This window comes from Alternaria triticimaculans (genome assembly GCF_023758025.1).
Source record: "Alternaria triticimaculans strain BMP 0046 chromosome Unknown scaffold_1, whole genome shotgun sequence".
NCBI lineage: Eukaryota > Fungi > Ascomycota > Dothideomycetes > Pleosporales > Pleosporaceae > Alternaria > Alternaria triticimaculans.
In genome coordinates, this window is record NW_026055958.1 from 3295380 (window position 1) to 3312577 (window position 17198).

The 17198-nt window shown below is 52.0% G+C and overlaps 6 protein-coding genes across 6 annotated transcripts; 2 read left to right on the plus strand and 4 right to left on the minus strand.

Annotated features, from left to right (window-relative positions):
• Window positions 1-32: 32 nt before the first annotated feature.
• Window positions 33-495, minus strand: J4E78_001097 (uncharacterized protein; the record flags this gene model as incomplete). Its single annotated transcript, XM_049361758.1, has 2 exons — window positions 33-153; window positions 206-495. 2 exons carry the CDS (start codon window positions 493-495, stop codon window positions 33-35), a joined length of 411 nt encoding a protein of 136 aa, XP_049227041.1.
• A 354-nt stretch (window positions 496-849) lies between these two features.
• J4E78_001098 (uncharacterized protein) lies at window positions 850-2089 on the plus strand (the record flags this gene model as incomplete). Its single annotated transcript, XM_049361759.1, has 3 exons — window positions 850-996; window positions 1050-1169; window positions 1223-2089. 3 exons carry the CDS (start codon window positions 850-852, stop codon window positions 2087-2089), a joined length of 1134 nt encoding a protein of 377 aa, XP_049227042.1.
• Window positions 2090-3555: 1466 nt separating this feature from the next.
• Window positions 3556-5616, minus strand: J4E78_001099 (uncharacterized protein; the record flags this gene model as incomplete). Its single annotated transcript, XM_049361760.1, has 1 exon — window positions 3556-5616. The coding sequence occupies one exon, from the start codon at window positions 5614-5616 to the stop codon at window positions 3556-3558; it is 2061 nt and encodes a 686-aa protein (XP_049227043.1).
• A 3612-nt stretch (window positions 5617-9228) lies between these two features.
• J4E78_001100 (uncharacterized protein) lies at window positions 9229-10685 on the minus strand (the record flags this gene model as incomplete). Its single annotated transcript, XM_049361761.1, is given in 3 exon segments — window positions 9229-9281; window positions 9333-10670; window positions 10682-10685. The coding sequence occupies 3 exon segments, from the start codon at window positions 10683-10685 to the stop codon at window positions 9229-9231; spliced, it is 1395 nt and encodes a 464-aa protein (XP_049227044.1).
• A 1573-nt stretch (window positions 10686-12258) lies between these two features.
• Window positions 12259-13444, minus strand: J4E78_001101 (uncharacterized protein; the record flags this gene model as incomplete). The annotated part of the gene is made up of 4 exons (XM_049361762.1): window positions 12259-12474; window positions 12531-12790; window positions 12840-13400; window positions 13438-13444. 4 exons carry the CDS (start codon window positions 13442-13444, stop codon window positions 12259-12261), a joined length of 1044 nt encoding a protein of 347 aa, XP_049227045.1.
• Window positions 13445-13658: 214 nt separating this feature from the next.
• On the plus strand, window positions 13659-17116 carry J4E78_001102 (uncharacterized protein; the record flags this gene model as incomplete). The annotated part of the gene is made up of 3 exons (XM_049361763.1): window positions 13659-13753; window positions 13810-16765; window positions 16817-17116. 3 exons carry the CDS (start codon window positions 13659-13661, stop codon window positions 17114-17116), a joined length of 3351 nt encoding a protein of 1116 aa, XP_049227046.1.
• Window positions 17117-17198: the final 82 nt, after the last annotated feature.

A 17198-nucleotide genomic window follows, 5' to 3' on the forward strand; every position in this document is an offset into this window, starting at 1 on the left:
AGTAGCAATGGTGTCGGCATAGCGGGGTCGCTTCAACTGGGGTCGCGAACAGTCATGGCTGGAAGGCATAGGCCCATGCTCTCGTTCAACATGCGGATATTATGGTTGAAGGTATCGTACGCGGTGGTCTTGACCTCGAGGTCCTCACGCGTCCTGAAAGAGTCAGCTGCATGACATTGGAGACGGATGAGAACTGGCTACATACATGGCGTTCTTCGGGTTGTGCTTGTTGCGCCCTCCATGATTCTGTACCCACCATACGAACAGCAGATTCTTCACTATCTTGTGTTCGAGACCGTTCTGCCTAGTCGCATACTGCAGGAACTCGAGCGTGTTCTGTATCCTCTGTGGTTCATAATCGGTCGCGGAGCTTTTACGAAAAGCTAGGCGAATGCGGTCGCGCAATGTGTATCGAGCCGGCTTCGAGAACTGGATAGCTCTGAGACTGTGCCGGTATAGGTGCCTATACGCGTGAAGAACTGCTTGCTGTGACATGTTCTGGAGCCCAAGCACAGCACTTCAGGCTGTGACCTCGGATGCTGGGTCGGCGGAAGGTAACGCCGACGCGCGCAGCCGCCACCTGCGCTCCCAGTGCCAACCTCGCCAACTCTTCAACACCACAACACGTACCACCCAACACCCCGCCTGTGCCTTTGCATCGACCGGGGCTTGTAGATACGCAATCCGGATTCGTTCTGGACAATTGCACGACATCGTGACTGCTGCGCTTACCGTATTAATCGCTGAACACGCCGTGTCAGGCCACATAGGGTGCTCACTCATCCAGTAGCGACTCATATTGCCCTGGTCCGCTGTGGGATCTATGAACATCATCTGCATACCAGAGCCATGACCAGAGTATATCATCCGCGTGCGCAACAGCCGCCCCAGCGCGGCAGTACGCTTGATCAGTCGCGAGCCGCCGTCAAGAAGAAGAAGCCGTACAAGATCGTGCTAGAAGCGGTAACCCAAGAGAAGAAGAAACTACATTCCATTGTCCGTCGGCGACGCGATTTCATCGTCATATAACACCACTGACTGTAGAATAGCTGACATACGCGTCGAACGCCCCCACTGGCTTCGGTTTCATCCCAGCTGGACACCCCGAATTCACAGAATGGTGCAAAGAGCAGTGTCGACAGCGCAACCTTGACGTGCACATCGTCTCTGTGAGCATCCGGTTCCTCCCAAGCCAACAGGTCATCCACTGACAGCGTCGCAGGCCAAGCCGAAGAACAAAACCCACTCCGATCCCGAGAAGCTATCCCACCACGTCCACCGAGTCGGACACCACTTTCCTCTCACCATCATCGAACTAGCCTGCAACAAGTTCGGATATCTCTACGATGAGAGACGCGGCCTGCGCAAGGACAAAGAAGGTGACAGAACCAACTGGATAGCCCAAGAGTTTGAAGACTACTCTTCGCGACAAGTACAACGAGGGCATCCCGCCACTGAGAAGGAGACCAAGGGTTACATCCACGGCGCCGTTCGCGAGATGTTTCCCAAGATACCAGAGGCAGATCTACAAGCCATTGTTTCTCATGCGTTTGAGGAAGGAACTAATCGGGTAGGTAATGCTAAGGAGCTTTCGTTGGCTCGTAGGGTGCAACTCGCAGTTGTCGCGCATATCCGCCACACATACACAGACTACGATAAGCTGCTCAAGACCGATGGCTGGTCGGAAGCCCGTGGCCAAGTCGAGAAAGTCTCTCTTGCGAAACTCAAAGAGTGGCGAGATGAAGACGGAAAGCAAAGCAACGAACTTGAGGAAACCTTCCGTGAAGTCATTGTTCTTGACGATGATGATGAAGCTAGCAGCGATGAAGGCTCTATGGCCACGCCTGATGAGCGCGAGCAAAGCATGGAAATTGTTTCCAGCCGTGCTACTGCGCGCGATCTACAGCCGGAACTACATGCTAACTACCCGAGTGGGGATGTCCGCAACATGAGACCTTCATCAAGAAGAACCATTGTCCTTCCGCGCTATGCTCCTCCACCGCCACCTGTATTATCTGGCACCTCACGTTTCCAGTCACCTATGCAGCAGCCTTTCCAATCAGTGCGAACGAGGACAAACGATCCGTAAGTGCATACGACAGCTGACATCGACTTTAATACTCACGACTGTAGGCGAGCGAGACCAGCCGAGGCTGGCCAGAGTGTGAGAAACGCACAGCCGATCGTGCGTGAGATCAACGGCCAACTATACCAAGTGAGTGTTCGACAACCAAGCTCTATGAGCGAGAGAAAACGGTATCCTAGTCCTTGGCTTCTTCTTGAGCTAACACGCATAGCTACAACCCATTAAGGAAGATCGTGGTGCGTCGAGGTCACAGTATAACGATCCTCCTTTGCACGCTGCGCCTCGTCGCGTACAGGAAGGATATGTTCAGCCTCCATCACCTCGTCACAGTGCCTTTGACAGACCACTAGCGCACCCAAGGCGCCCATCAGACCAAGATGTTGTGCTCCCTTCTGTTGAGCCTGAGACAGTCGATTTGACATCACCACAACATATTGCAACTTCTCAGCAGCCTGCCCGAAACCATAACGCGAATCCGAACAGAGGATATAACGAGCTGCAATCGCCAAAGCGAAAAGCGCTCCCTTCTTTTGCGGATGACAGACAGTCTCAGGCCGAGCAACACGCCAAGCGTCTAAGGCCCGTATACCGTGAGGAAGCTCGCCCCCGGACTTACGGAGATGATCAAGCAGGATTTCACATGAGCCAGCGCATGGCGCCCAATTATGGACTAAGGCCACCGCCGCCTAGAGAGCAAATTATTGATCTGACCACCAGTCCTTACCAGCCACCTTCTAGTGGTGGTAGAGGTTACGATGTCTCTGCACGCCCGGTTGCGCCTGCTGATCCTCGTGGATATGCATATGCTTCTGGACCGTCTCACCGAATGCATGCGCATGAAGTGAGAGGTGCACAGTATGATGTACACCCTGTTGATCCGTCTCGTGCTTACGTGCCTGACAATAGGATGTACGAGAGGCGCGTCCAGCCGAACCAGGACTACATCCCGCTCCGAGAGGATCAGCAGCCACGACGTCTTGAAGATGAGAGTGTGCGATACTTGAGGAGCGGTGTACGTTATGGCGGATGATTGCTTTGACATGCATTGGTAGCAGGACGGGCGGAGTTATGCGGTTTTCACTACGGACGATACCCTTTTCCTTCTGTTTATTGCGTTCCCGGAGTCACGCATTGTGGAGATTACCGGTTCCAGTCACTCGCATCTCGCGTGTCGTATAACCAGGTTGCAAACTCAGTGCATACTATTGTGAATAGCGAAGCTGATATTGTGCATTGGAGATCATGGTTGGGCGATTGCCACATATCAGCATGACGACAGAGGGCGTTCGTCAACTATGGATGGATATCAACAGCTACTGGCTGAAGGTAGATGTACGATTGAAAAGAACTCATGTATGATAATACGAAGCCACCAAAGACGTGCGCAGAATAAACAAAACTACAAAGATACTATCTCCTCACTTGAGTGAATGCTTGCATTTTTCTACATGCTTATTTGATACAAGCAACTACTTATGCATCTGCGCATACTTCTTCATAGCGCGCTCAACCACTTTCCTCACCTCAGCGGCATCTAACTTTTCTTTCCGGTCCGGTGTATATACTCCGTTTACCTCTTGCTCAATGTCTGTAAGCTGCGTATACACGAACCCACAGCAATGCCCTCCATCTACAATCCCGTCCATCATCTTTTCGGTACGCTTGAGCAAATCCTTGGGATCAGTAGCAGTGGTGTAACCCCAGTCCCTCTTCCTATCCTCTTCACCCGCAGCCGATCGCGCAATGTTGACGCCACCAAATTCTGTGCAAATGACTGGTGCACCAGGAGTATGTTTCGACCCAGGATCTGACAAGCTCTCGATAGGTGCAAGGAACGTCGGCCGGTTTGACTGTTTCTTCATGATACCGTCCAGCGTCGAGCAAGTCTTTGTAAGTTCATCGGCGTCGGCGTAGTCGTGGAATGTGGTCAGGTCAGTGATGACGTGCTCCCAACCACAATTATCGTTGATGGGTCTCGTCGCATCCAGCACCTTGGTCGCATAGTACAAGCTCCTGATGTGGTCTCTCTGCTGCTTACTCGTGTGTAGATCGGTGTACGCCCACGACTCATTGACTGGCGTCCAAGCAACGACACAAGGATGGTTTCGATCGCGCAAGACCGCTTCCCGCCACTCTTGATCCATGCGCTCTACATACGCCTCGGAGAATGCGTATGCGTTTGCCATTTCACCCCAGACCAGCAGGCCCAGACGATCAGCCCAGTAGTGGAATAGTGGGTCTTCGACCTTTTGGTGCTTGCGGCATCCGTTGAAACCCATCTTCTTGGTCAGCTCAATGTCTAGCTTCAGTGCGTCGGAAGATGGAGGTGTCATGAAGGTCTCGGGCCAGTAGCCTTGGTCTAGGAAGAGCGCTTGGAAGTATGGGCGGTTGTTGAGTCGGAAGGTGGAGTTGTCCCAGTGAAGAGAACGCATTCCGGTTGTTGTGTGGACTTGGTCGATGACTTTGTCTTCATTGTCGTAGAGGCGGATAGTCAGATCGTATAGAGTGGGCTCCTCCGGAGACCAGAGGGCTAGGTTGTTGAGCCATGCTGTCGCGTCAGAAAGTGGGGCAGTGGATGTAAGAGGCAGCTGTGAAGTCTGGGAGTCGGAAAGTCGCATGTTGGTGCTCAAGGAAGCAGTGTCTGAGTCTCTTGGAAGAGCAACCTTCTCTGTCTTGCTGACGGGCACACCTGCCAGGCTGGCTTCGAGCTCTACGCTGTATGCATGTCCAGCAGGCCTTCCTACGATTTTGATGCTAGCTTCCAGCTTGCCGCTCTCGATATCATTGCTCTTGAATAGCGTGCCCGCGCTTGCATCTCCAATCGCCACAACAGGCACTGATTCAAGCCACACGCTTTGCCAGATACCGCCACTGGGTGTGTAGAAGATACTCTCTGGCTGAGCCTTCCAGTACTGCTTTCCTCGCGGTTGTGTCAGATCGTGTGCAGAATCAAATACGCGGATGGTGAGTCTTTGGGCCTTCTCCTCCGTGAAGGCATCCGTGATATCGATGTCAAAAGGCACATGCCCACCGCGATGGCCACCAAAGAAGCGCCCATTAAGCCAGATCTTGGCTTCGTAGTCGACGGCTCCGAATCTGAGCACCACACGGTTTCCAGCCGCCTTCTCGTCCATAGTTCTCGGGTCTGCAATGACCCTCTCGTACCACAGTACCTCATGCACGCCCTTCTCCTCGATGCCAGAGGCCGGGCATTGAAACACGTACGGAACCTGGATGTTCCTTTTCTCATGTACAGTATGTTCATTTTTGAATGAGTTACCCTGCAGCAGCTCTTGAGTCCCAGCGGCTATCTTGGCTGTGATGCTGTGCGCTTCGGTGTTCTCGGCGCTATTGGTGTTGGTGGGGTTCACGGTGATCTTGTCCGGGAGAGAGGTCAAATGCCATCCTTGGGTCAAGCCAACATCGTTGTCATCAAAAAGGAATGACCATGGGCCGTTGAGGGGTGTCCATGTGAGGTCTTCGCGAAGGAAGTCGGGACGGGGGTAGGAAGGTGGGGCTGCGGGCGGCATGCTGATTTCGTGGATCTTGAGAATGTGTGGGATGCGATGATGGAAGAAAGGAAGCTGTTATGGATGAAGACGTGTTATAAAAGTTAGCATTCACGTGAACTTGATGCAGTGTGGTGGAGGTGTGGAGAGAACACTGGGTCGAGTGAGCACCAACCCGATTGGGACTAGACTGGTATGGGTGCATCATCGCTTTGGATCGTTGCCCTTCCTCTTTCCATCTCCTACAGAACGCCGTTCATCAACACGAACACCGCGACAAAACAAGTACATTAACCCAGTCGCGTACCACGTCAATAAAGCCAGTACTACTGGCCATTCTTCGCTCCATGCTGTGCGCTAGCGCCATTGCATCCTCCAGTCAGAACCTCCATGCTCGAGCTGGCGTTTCTATTGAGCGCAGTGTTACGGATCTGGTGTGGATGCTCGATGTACACGACAGATCCATCAGGGCAAGTGTAACACCCAGACGACACCGTCCAAGGGCTCTGAGGCAACATCATAGTGGGTTCTGGATGCTCGATTAACACAAGACTCATAGCAATTTGAGACGAAGATGATAACTTACGAGGCATGCCGGCCAGAAAGGCGTTGATATCAGCAGCTGAACTTCCACCGCCTCCAGTTGCAGAAACACCTCCACTGGTAGGCTTACCAGAGGAAATGGCAGTGCTTGGCTTAGAAGTCATTGAAGGCTATAAGAACGTTGTAGGCAACTTCTTGATTCTTGGAGTATGATTTGCAGGCATGTACAACAAAATCACACTTCTGCGGTGACGCGCCATTTATACCTACCTTAAAGGCTATAATGTACAACTTAGGGAGGGTCTCTCGAGGCGTACCCGTATGTCAAGAAAGAGATAGCTCACACAGTGACATAGCCGTTATGTTAGGAATCTCAGCAGCTATTGGTTAGCTGAATTGGTTCTTCCAAGAGCACAATGCGAGATATCGGGGGTCTCAGTATCTTCGTGCGTGGCGAACGAGGGCCTCAGCGGGTTCGATGCATCTATTAGCTTACCAGCAGGAGCCGGTCAATGAAAAAATCACTCAAGCTTGGCCTGTAGAAACAGAAATCGCGGAGCATGACTTGTGAACGAAGACACGGTCCATGATCGAGGGTCTCATTGCGCGAGGCTTAGCAAATTCCATGCAACCGTCGGCATGACTGCACACAGAATTTATTCTGACACAGCCCATGCGCTAGACTAAGGTGACTAATCTGGGGAAAGAGATCTTGGTCTTGGTAAGGAGGATGTTGTTAACCCTCTACAGCCAGAAAAGTTTCGTGCATGGAAGAAACAACAGATTCGCTACACTCTAAATTGTTGCGTCAATGACATCCGAACGCTATGTAGATGTCTGGGCTGACTGCTTTCGGTAGCTTTTCTTTTTCTTTTCCTTAGATGGGACGGACATAGCAGGTTCCAAGAGGCGCTCAAGTCTGCTCACCGTTCAAATGTTATCACAAAAGAGGGCCTCAGCTAACGAGGCCCACCCAAATCTCCGTGCATGCCTAGGTGCACAATCGGTAGCGAATACGTATCAGAGTCAGTCTATCCTCGTCATGAGGCTATGCACCGGCATTATCAGGAAAATGAGATTTCGTAGCCATAGTCACCTTATCTGTTCCTGGGCCATGAATACGCCTTTGCAGGACGTGGGCCAGGCTTGCAGGGCAGGAGGGGGGTCTCAATCAGCTTGGAGCAGGAACGATCCAATGTAAGCTCGTCGGGTTCAACGAAAGATGCGCCACACCAAGGGGCCTCAGCTGGCCTCAACTTGTTCTGTAGGCTTGATTGGATGATGCTTCACGTAGCCGATCATGCATGCATGTGCACGTCGACGCTGATCTAGATTGAAGGACGCCCGCGGATGCACGGACCTGAGACCCCCCTCTTACCGCCCCCACCGCCATCCTAGGTTCACCTAGTCCTTATGGACTTTATCTATAAGAGAAATACCTCTCTCATCACAGATCCTTCGTTCTACTTTGACAGGCGCGTACGGTAGTCTAACAAGACCGCAACACGTCACCCCAGACGCACTTGCCCTCTTGGGCTGCGTCTGAGGGTACCTACCAGCCTTCGGTGTCGTTCACCTTTCTCTGATGTGAGCTCAAACCTGTTCCACTTATCTATCGAAGATAACGCTAACATAATTTCTCAGATCCAAACATATTCAAGATTGACGTAGCGCAAGGCTACCGTAGCCTTGCGCTGTTTCGATCCCGACAGCACATCATGATCATGTGAACAACTGTCCTCGACTCCTCCAACAACGCTTTTGGTGGCATCCTCTTCAAGATAGATGGTTTACGGGTAGTTTGCTCGAAAGAAGCAATCAAGGGCCCGACAATATCAAGGCGTCTGTCTTGATGACTGTGTCATCCCTCGGAATTGCCTTCCAAACTTCTGATGTGTCTCGACACATTCTATCCTACCCAGTGGTCTCTGCCAATGTGCAGAAAGATACCAACACTTCTACTGCTTGTGTATGCACGCCACATGATTCAGTCGATAGTATCCATTCATCCCGCGATTATCGGCCCATCCCGGCCCATTGTAACAGGCGGTTTGACGAGAACTCGGAGAATCCTACGGATCATTCACCCCAAGCATCTGATTCTACCGCTACAGCTTCAGATCAAACCCATGATGGTAGTGAAGATGTTGGCCCTACTCCTCAGCTTCAACGGCGGCACATCCAGGAAGGAAGGAAGAAGCATCGCTGCCCTGAATGCTCCCAGAGTTACGACCACCGCAAGAACCTGCGCGATCACATGCGAAGCAGGCATACCGATGATCGATACGAATGTCCCGTTCAAGGTTGCAGGGAGAGCGTAGCACATCAGAAGAACCTCAGAAGACACATGGCTGCAAAGCACAAGAACTTCATCGACAACGAAACCACACTATCTAGAGTTACACAACCACCATAAGTCGACATAACTGTTGAGAGCGAGATTTTGCTGGACCAATATGGCCAAAGCTGGTATGCCCCGGTGGACTGGCTCCGTTTAACATGCAGCGGAGGCGTTGAATATGAACATATTGGGTACACTGCCACTGTTCCGGGTTGAACAGTGCATTAGTCGTACTGCAGTATCACGATAGAAGAGAAGCAGTACTTCCAGCGCTTCTCATGAGTCCAGGAAGTTCTATGATCCTTCCCTTTGTTGGTATTCTCCTTGGAAAAATATAACCGATAAAAAAACATGACAGATAAAAGAAAAAACATAACCGATAAAAAAAAACCCAAGGGTTTATAAAGATGGGGAAGGGCAAAGCAGGCTTTGCTTTTCTCATCTGTTTGCCCTTGTCGTCTGGGGTTCCTAGTTTAGTTGTTTATATGCCATCAGGCTGGCGTTTTTAGACTGGTTGGGGCATGTTTTATACTGAAAGACCTTTCTTATATAGGAAAAGCTTTTCGCATCAAGACATGAAGTATAGCACTATACGCTGGCGCACTGCGCAACACTGAACAAAAATTCAATCATACGACTGATGCATCCATCTCCATTTTGTCATCTTCAACGAAGCCCTCTACCCTTCCCACGGCCCTCTTACTTCTTGTTGCATGACTACATTGTTCATTCTTGGTGCATGTATCGTCTTATTCACCCTCTTCTGTCAACTCGTGCGGAGCGAGTCCCACAACCTGGGGAGCTACTTCTCATTAGCTTAATATCATTTCGTTAGAGATAGAAACCAACTTACCAACATAAGAAGGTTCGACAACTTTTTTACCAGTGATCCTCTTAATATCTTCAAAGACGACGTCCATAGGAAGAAACATTCCTTGTCCAGTACCAGTCACTCCGAAGAGTAATCCAAGCTGAGTGCCTGATCCTTCGTGCAATACTATACTGCCATTGTCACCAGACTCAGCGAAGTCCTTCCTCTCGTCCCTGCTAACCACGCCAAAACACGCTCCCACGTTCTTCGCACCGAAGCCATAAGCGCCCGAGATCTCATCGTCTGCATCAGGGTTGATGATGATCATACAAGCGTTTATGGTGCCGGCTGTCCAGCAGCTCGTGCGCCCGTATTTGGCAACATGGACTTCTTCTTTGTTGACATTGAAGGTTGACCATTTCCTGCACCGCTGCTTTGGGACAAGTTTCGTCTTGGTAGAGTAAACATCAGGCAGACGGTTGGTAACGTCGCGTTTTTTCGTGTTGTCCATACGAATTAACGCCCAGTCGAGTGGGAAGACTAACGCTGGCTGCGATGCCTTCATTTTGTCTTTAGATCGATCGGTGTCAAGATCTGCTGCGTACTTGTTGGCGTCGATAGTTCGGCGCCCTGAGCCTGCGTAGACGTGGCCGATACGCCGGTCGAAGCTTTCACATCTCTTGTACTCTTCATCCTTCTTTTTGTGCAACCTCTTGCATTCCACATCTCCATTAGCAGCGTAAGTATAGTAAAGTGTGATCTGTTCTTGCAGCATTTCGAGGTAGCCGTGATGGTCGAGCGTCGCTGGCGATACCATGGGTTGAGGTACTTTGGCCAGGGTCTTGTTATTAATACCCAGAGCCTTGTTGGTCGTGTTGGAGACGACTGCGTAAGGGTCAATTTGTATCTTATTAGTTGATAATGAGTTATTACCGTTGTCAAGTCGTACATCGCGGACGCCGTGCCAGCTCGTTATTCCGCATCGAATGCCGCCGGACAGGGTCACAGATCCACCCAAAGTACTGCAACCTCTGTCATCACCCGAAATTCCAAGAGAGGATCCCATATCGGCTATTTTGACGTAGGATGAGCCATCGACGCTGTCGGTCAAACTTTTCCGCCTCTTTGGCCCCAGCATCGTCATCCCACATAGTATTTCGATGCCAAAACTTGGAGCTCTCTTCGCAATCTCAGCCATCATCGAAGGTACCACAATGTTGAACCATTTTGGATCGCGCGCAGTGGGTGTGGTGATGACAATTGTTGGTGAACACTCCTGGCGATCGTCGATCAATCCTCGATGAAGAATCTCCACTGAGAGCCATTCATGCTTGCTCAGCAAAGACATGACATCTGGAGATATGGCTTCCCATTGCCGGCCTATGTTGTACTCATCATGGCGGGTAGGGAAAGACATCATGCCGGAGGAGTGCCTTGCTCGATAGTCTATGCACTCAATTTGGACATCCTCCGTCCAGGAATTATCGCGGAAGCCAGCTCTAATCCTGATGATCGCATCTTCGATATCATGATGAGCGTGCTTCAGCATGTCGACCCGTATCAATAGCGTCAAATGCGCTATATTGTCGTTCTCCTCAGTAGCATCCCGAGGAATGCGGAATGCAAAGTAGAACGCGGTAGTCCCACGTAGCAAGCCATGTGCTATGAGAATATCTTGCACATCATGTAGTATCTGACATGAGTCTGGTATCATCCATCTAGCATCTGTCTCGGTGTCCATCGGCAGAGGTGCAAGTGTCGGCCAGCCGATACGATGTGGAACGTGTCCGGGGTCCATCTCTTTGCGAATCTCTTCGTCGGTACGAGATGTATAGCGCCTGCGTTGAGACATTGTGGGAAGTAGACGGTGAGTTAATCTAGTTCTTGAGAGATGGTCGCGGCCTGTGTATGCAGTAAACTGCTTTTGCCTCGTACGAAGAAGAAGTTCGACAGGCTGGCTGGAGTCTACGTTAATATTTAACTGTGCGATGATAAGATCTTAAAGGCGATGTAGCTGCCTAGGCTTTCTGTGAAGATACACCCTGTGAGACGCTGTTACTTGATATTCTCCATATAGGGTGTTGGGCGTAGTGGCATCCATGGTACTGCGATGACACAGAGCGAGACGAGCCACTCATGACTCCCGAAATACATAACCACCACATACGCAAAGGTGCTCCTCATCAAATGAGAGAGATCGCAATCCTCAGACTCTGGCGTAACGGTAGAAGCTGTGGAAGAGAAATTTGGCCCAAGCCAGTGTGTACCATGGTTACACAACCTGCGATGTCGTATCGATCATTCAGATGTTTTGAACTCGAATAAAGTACTGGACCGAGGATTCAGTGCGATCCATTACATCATGAACCGACTGTGGAATGTATCAACCTCATAGAGACCTGTCACCCTTCACGAGTATCTGGTCAGAGACCAACCACGACAAGGCTCCCAGACTTCCCACATGGTATCGAGACTGCTAACCTCCCTTCCCGCATCGCGTCTTTATTCTCGATATGTCGGTCATCTACTCATCAGTTTCCTGGCCCATATCCACTAGATAGCGGATAGCTACTTCCAAATCTAGCCTCGAATCGAAGGTCACGGCCGTATCGTAGGTATCCGGCATAGTACCAATCGACCGCACCGGGACCACGCAGGCGTTTTACACCTCTGCGTCTGCCGCGATAATTCCCCGGTCCCATCGGCTGGTAGCCCAAGTCTACATCAAACTAAGAGAGAGAAAATTAGCATTGTGTCACTGAATAGTTCTAGCCTCGTGAAGAGACGAGAAACGTGTCGATAGTCGCAGGCCTGCAGCATCATTATGTAGTAACAGCTCAGTAATATTTTGGGGGTATCTAGTAGGTAAATGGGAGGATAGATGTTCAATGGCCAAGTCGGATAATAATGGTGGTGCGAGAAGCTCTTTCGCGCAACAGCCAGTGTTATACGCGCGAAATCCACTTGCTCAACTCACTGATGGCTCGTCAGCCTGGTCGTCGGACTCGTCGGATATCTCGATGAGGTCTTCGGCGTCGCGCCTAGGCCTCTTCTTGCTGGCTTTGCCGCCGGAGCCGACGGCGTCGAGGAACTCGTTGTTGTCGATCTTGGACTGGAGTTTGGGTGCGGATGCAACATCTGCGAGGAAGAGGCGGTCGTTGTACGCATCGAAGGCTCGCTCGTCCTACAGCATGATTAGCTCGTCACCAGCGAGATGGAGCGCAAGACGGAAGGACGTACGTTCTCGTCGTAGTAGTCGAGCCTCAGCCACTGCTCTTGGTTGGTCGACTTCATGAAGGCCTGAGTCAGCTCTGCGGCAGTGTCACCACCCGTCTTCTTGACTTGGGCGAGGAAGGCCTTTGGTTCGGCGACCTTGGCGCCTTCCTGCGACTCCTTCTCGCGGCGGCGCTGGACAGCTTCTAGCTGGGCGGAGGCGTCGATCTGGTGGAACTGAGTTCGGAGCTGGACGAGGCCGTTGCAGCGGGTGAGGTGGAGCTCGTCTGCGCCGCGTCAGTCTTGAAGCGAGGGTTGTTGTCGCGCGCTACTTACTATCGCGGAAGGTGCCGAGCATGTAGCTGGTGCCCTTGCCGTCGTCGTGCATGATCTGGCCACCGAATGTCTGCGTGTTGAGGACGTGGCCCTTCTCGTTGGCGTCCTCGAAGTGGGTGACATACTCCTCAAAGTTGTCGTCGTCCTCGGTCGCAATGGGCGCTGCGGGGGCTCCTCCCTCACCGGCGGCGCCAGGGCGGTTGGTGCTGCGCGGCATAGTGCGCTCGAAGCCGGAGGCGATACCGAAGGCCTTCTGGCCAAAGCCCTTGGTCTTGCGCATGGCCTCGCCCCAGCGCACACCGGCGACGCGGTTGTAGTTGCGGTGGATGTTGACGGGCACGTCGACCTCAATGAAGCCCGACTCTTTCTTGAGGCGCAGCTGCGAGGGCTGGCTCTCGGTGGCCTTGGTGAAGGGCTGGTCGGGCGGGCGGTTCAGGTACTGCAGCACGTACAGCTGCTGCTCGGCCATCTCGGGGGTGATGTAGACGTCGTACTCGGCCACGACGGGGTCCTCGTCTTCGATATCCATGGCCGCTGAGTGGTCCATTGTGTTAGCGGAGTCTGCTTGGGTGTTGTGGAGAGCGAGGGCTGGACGTACAGGCCATTTTAAGTGGGCGCGTCGGGGCTGCAAGCAAAACGAGTCGCGGTCACCCAAAGTTCCAAAAGTTCCAAAAGTCACGGCCGCCCCGCAACGCGAAGTCGCGTGGAGCCGCGGCCCGTGCAGCTCAATGACGGAATGCATCCGATGTCTCCAGCCCGCCAACCACGATAGTTCTGTTCTGTACTTTGAGCTATCCACAAGCTCTAACAGATATCGCCATGGCTTACATTGCACCTATCCACCGGCCAAGCAGCGTCCGGCATGCGCTCAAGCTCAACTTCCTCGCCCCAGAGGAGGATTGCCTCGTAGTCGCGTAAGCAGTCCGCGGGTACATGCATCACTATCTATCCAATGCTAATATGATTGCAGCAAATCCAACAGACTCGAATTCTATACGCAGACTTCCGATGGATTGGCCCTCCAACACTCCAAAGCCATCTATGGCAAGGTCACTATGCTTCAGAAGCTCCGCCCAGCCCTATCACCGACCGACCACCTCTTCGTCGGAACCGATCGATACATGTACTTCACCCTCTCATGGAACCCCGAGAAGAAGCAATTACAGACGGAGAAATCCTTTGCGAGCGTGGCCGACAATGCTGCAAGAGAGTCGCAAACGGGCGAGAGATGTCACATCGATCCAACGGGGCGATTCATGACTGTCGAGGTCTATGAGGGCATTGTCACCGTCATACCGCTAGTCCAAAGGGGAAAGAAGAGGAAGCAAGAGGCTGATATCGCCCACTTGGGAGACCCTCAACCAGTCAGACTACCTGAGATGTTCGTCCGCTCGTCTGCCTTCTTGCGCCCACGGTCGTTCGACGACAAGCCCAAGATGGCGCTACTGTACGAAGACACACACTCCCAAGTCAAGCTGAAGTTACGGGAACTCACCTACGCCGGCGAAGAGGTGGACCTACAAGAAGGCGAGACCTGCAAGACCGAACTGGAGCTTGGCTCGAGCCACCTGATACCCGTCGAGGAGCCTTCTCACGGCCTGGTAGTCATCGGCGAAACATCTATCGGATACTACGACGACGAAAGTGGGGAACTCCAAACCGAGCCACTGGACGAGGCGACGATCTTTGTGGCTTGGGAGCGCATTGACGCTCAGCGATTCGTGCTCGCCGATGACTACGGTCGCCTATACATGTTCATGTTGGTCTTGAGCAGCCAAGGCAAGGTCCAATCATGGAAGCTTGATGTGATCGGGGAGACATCTCGCGCATCTACGCTGGTATATCTCGATGCTGGGTACGTCTTTGTGGGATCGCATCAGGGCGACTCGCAAGTCATCAAGATTGCGGAAAAGTCGATGGAGGTCGTCCAGACATTTTCCAACATCGCGCCTATCCTCGACTTTACCATCATGGATATGGGTAACAGATCTGGCGAAGGACAAAGCAATGAATACTCGTCGGGTCAGGCGCGAATAGTAACCGGTAGTGGCGCCTATCAAGATGGAAGTCTTCGTAGCGTTAGAAGCGGAGTCGGACTGGAGGATCTTGGTGTGTTGGGCGAGATGGAACAGATCTCCGATCTATTCAGTCTCAAATCCACTGCAGCTGCCCAGTATGAAGATACATTACTAGTCAGCTTCGTCAACGAGTCGCGCATCTTCCGATTCGACCCCCTAGGAGAGGTAGAAGAGGTGGACGAGTTTGCCTCGCTCGCTTTGGACGAGACAACGCTAGCCGCTGCGAACATCTCACAAGGCCGTGTCATCCAGGTAACCAACGGAAGAGCCCGGATCTGCGACCTGGACGGCGGAATGATAACGTCGGAATGGATGCCAATGGGTGGTCAGGCTATCACCGCTGCTTCAATTAACGACAGTCATGTTCTTGTCTCCTTAGGAGGCGTCACTATCGTTTCTCTGAGTATGACAGACGGTCTACAGGTTGTCAAAGAGAAGAAGTTCGGTTCCGAAAGCCAAGTGGCCTGCATTGCTCTTCCGTCAGTCTCAAGCTCGATATGCTTCATTGGCTTCTGGAGCAACTCCCAACTCGCCATATGCTCTCTCGATACCCTGGAAGCGGTCAAGACAGTTCAGATCTCCGAAGACTCGGTTCCCCGCTCATTGCTACTGACACAGATATTCCCGGAACAACCACCGTCCCTCTTTGCTGCATTAGCAGATGGCAATGTTGTCACATACGCCTATGATCCCTCAACACATGAGCTATCAGAAAGGAAGAGCATCGTTCTAGGCACGCGCGAAGCTAGTTTCCGTGCCCTGCCTCGCGGCAACGGCCTATTCAACGTCTTTGCAACATGCGAACACCCATCCTTGATCTACTCTTCAGAAGGTCGTCTTGTATACTCCGCTGTCACAGCAGAGAAAGCGACAACAGTCTGTCCTTTCGATTCGGAAGCGTACCCTGGCTCCGTAGCCATCGCAACCTCGGAAGACCTTCGCATCGCTCTCGTAGACACCGAACGGACAACGCATGTACAGACACTAAAGGTCGATGAGACGGTACGACGGATAGCATACTCACCTAGTCTGAAAGCTTTCGGTCTTGGCACTATCAAGAGGATACTCAAACATGGCGAGGAGATCATGCTAAGTCATTTCAAGCTCGTGGATGAGATCCAGTTCAAAGAGCTCGACACTTATGCGCTCAACGAAGAAGAACTGATCGAATGCGTCATGCGCTGCGAACTCCCAGACGGCTCAGGCGGGGTTGCAGAGCGCTTTGTCATCGGCACTGCATATCTAGACGATCAGAACGCGACTGCAGAGCGTGGCCGCATAATCATCCTAGAGGTGACGCCTGAGCGCGTACTCAAGCTCGTCACTGAAATCGCAGTCAAGGGCGGTTGCAGGTGTCTAGCCATCTGTGAAGGCAAAATCGTCGCAGCGCTCATCAAGACTATCGTGGTATACGATGTCGAATTCAAAACGCAGAGCTCTCCTGATCTGGTCAAGCTAGCTTCGTTCAGATGCTCGACTGCGCCAATCGATGTTACCGTCAACGGCACCATGATCGCCATCGCTGACCTGATGAAGTCACTCGCCGTCGTCGAGTACACAAAGGGCGAGGCGGGTCTACCAGACAAGCTTGTGGAGGTTGCGCGGCATTATCAGACGACTTGGGCTACAGCTGTGGCCGAGGTAGACACGAACACTTACCTCGAAAGCGACGCGGAAGGAAACCTGATGGTGTTGTACCGCGATCCTAACGGTGTCACAGACGATGACAAGAGGCGGTTGAATGTTAGCTCTGAAATGCTACTGGGAGAGATGGTGAATAGGATACGTCGAATTGATGTCATGACAACCTCGGACGCTGCAGTTATTCCTAAAGCGTTTGTCGGCACTGTACGTCTACCCGGTTACGTTTATCCCACACGAATACTAATATCCGTGCAGGTCGAGGGATCAATCTACCTCTTCGGTCTCATCTCAGCCGACTACCAAAACCTCCTCATGACGCTCCAATCCAATCTCGGTGCTCTCGTCGCCGCACCAGGAGACATGGACTTTTCCAAGTTCCGCGCGTTCAAGAACACTGTCAGGGAGGAAGAAGAGCCCATGCGTTTTGTTGATGGAGAACTGGTGGAGCGCTTTTTGGATGTAAGCGAGGAAGTACAAAGGAAGGCCATTGAGGGATTAGGTGTGGAGTTAGAGGAAGTCAAGGGATTGATTGAGGGGCTGAGACGATTACATTAATACAAGGGGGTGTACATAGCTAAGCTAGTAACATGAGTCGGAAATACTCATCGCACAAATGCAAGAACGGCAGAAACTAAGC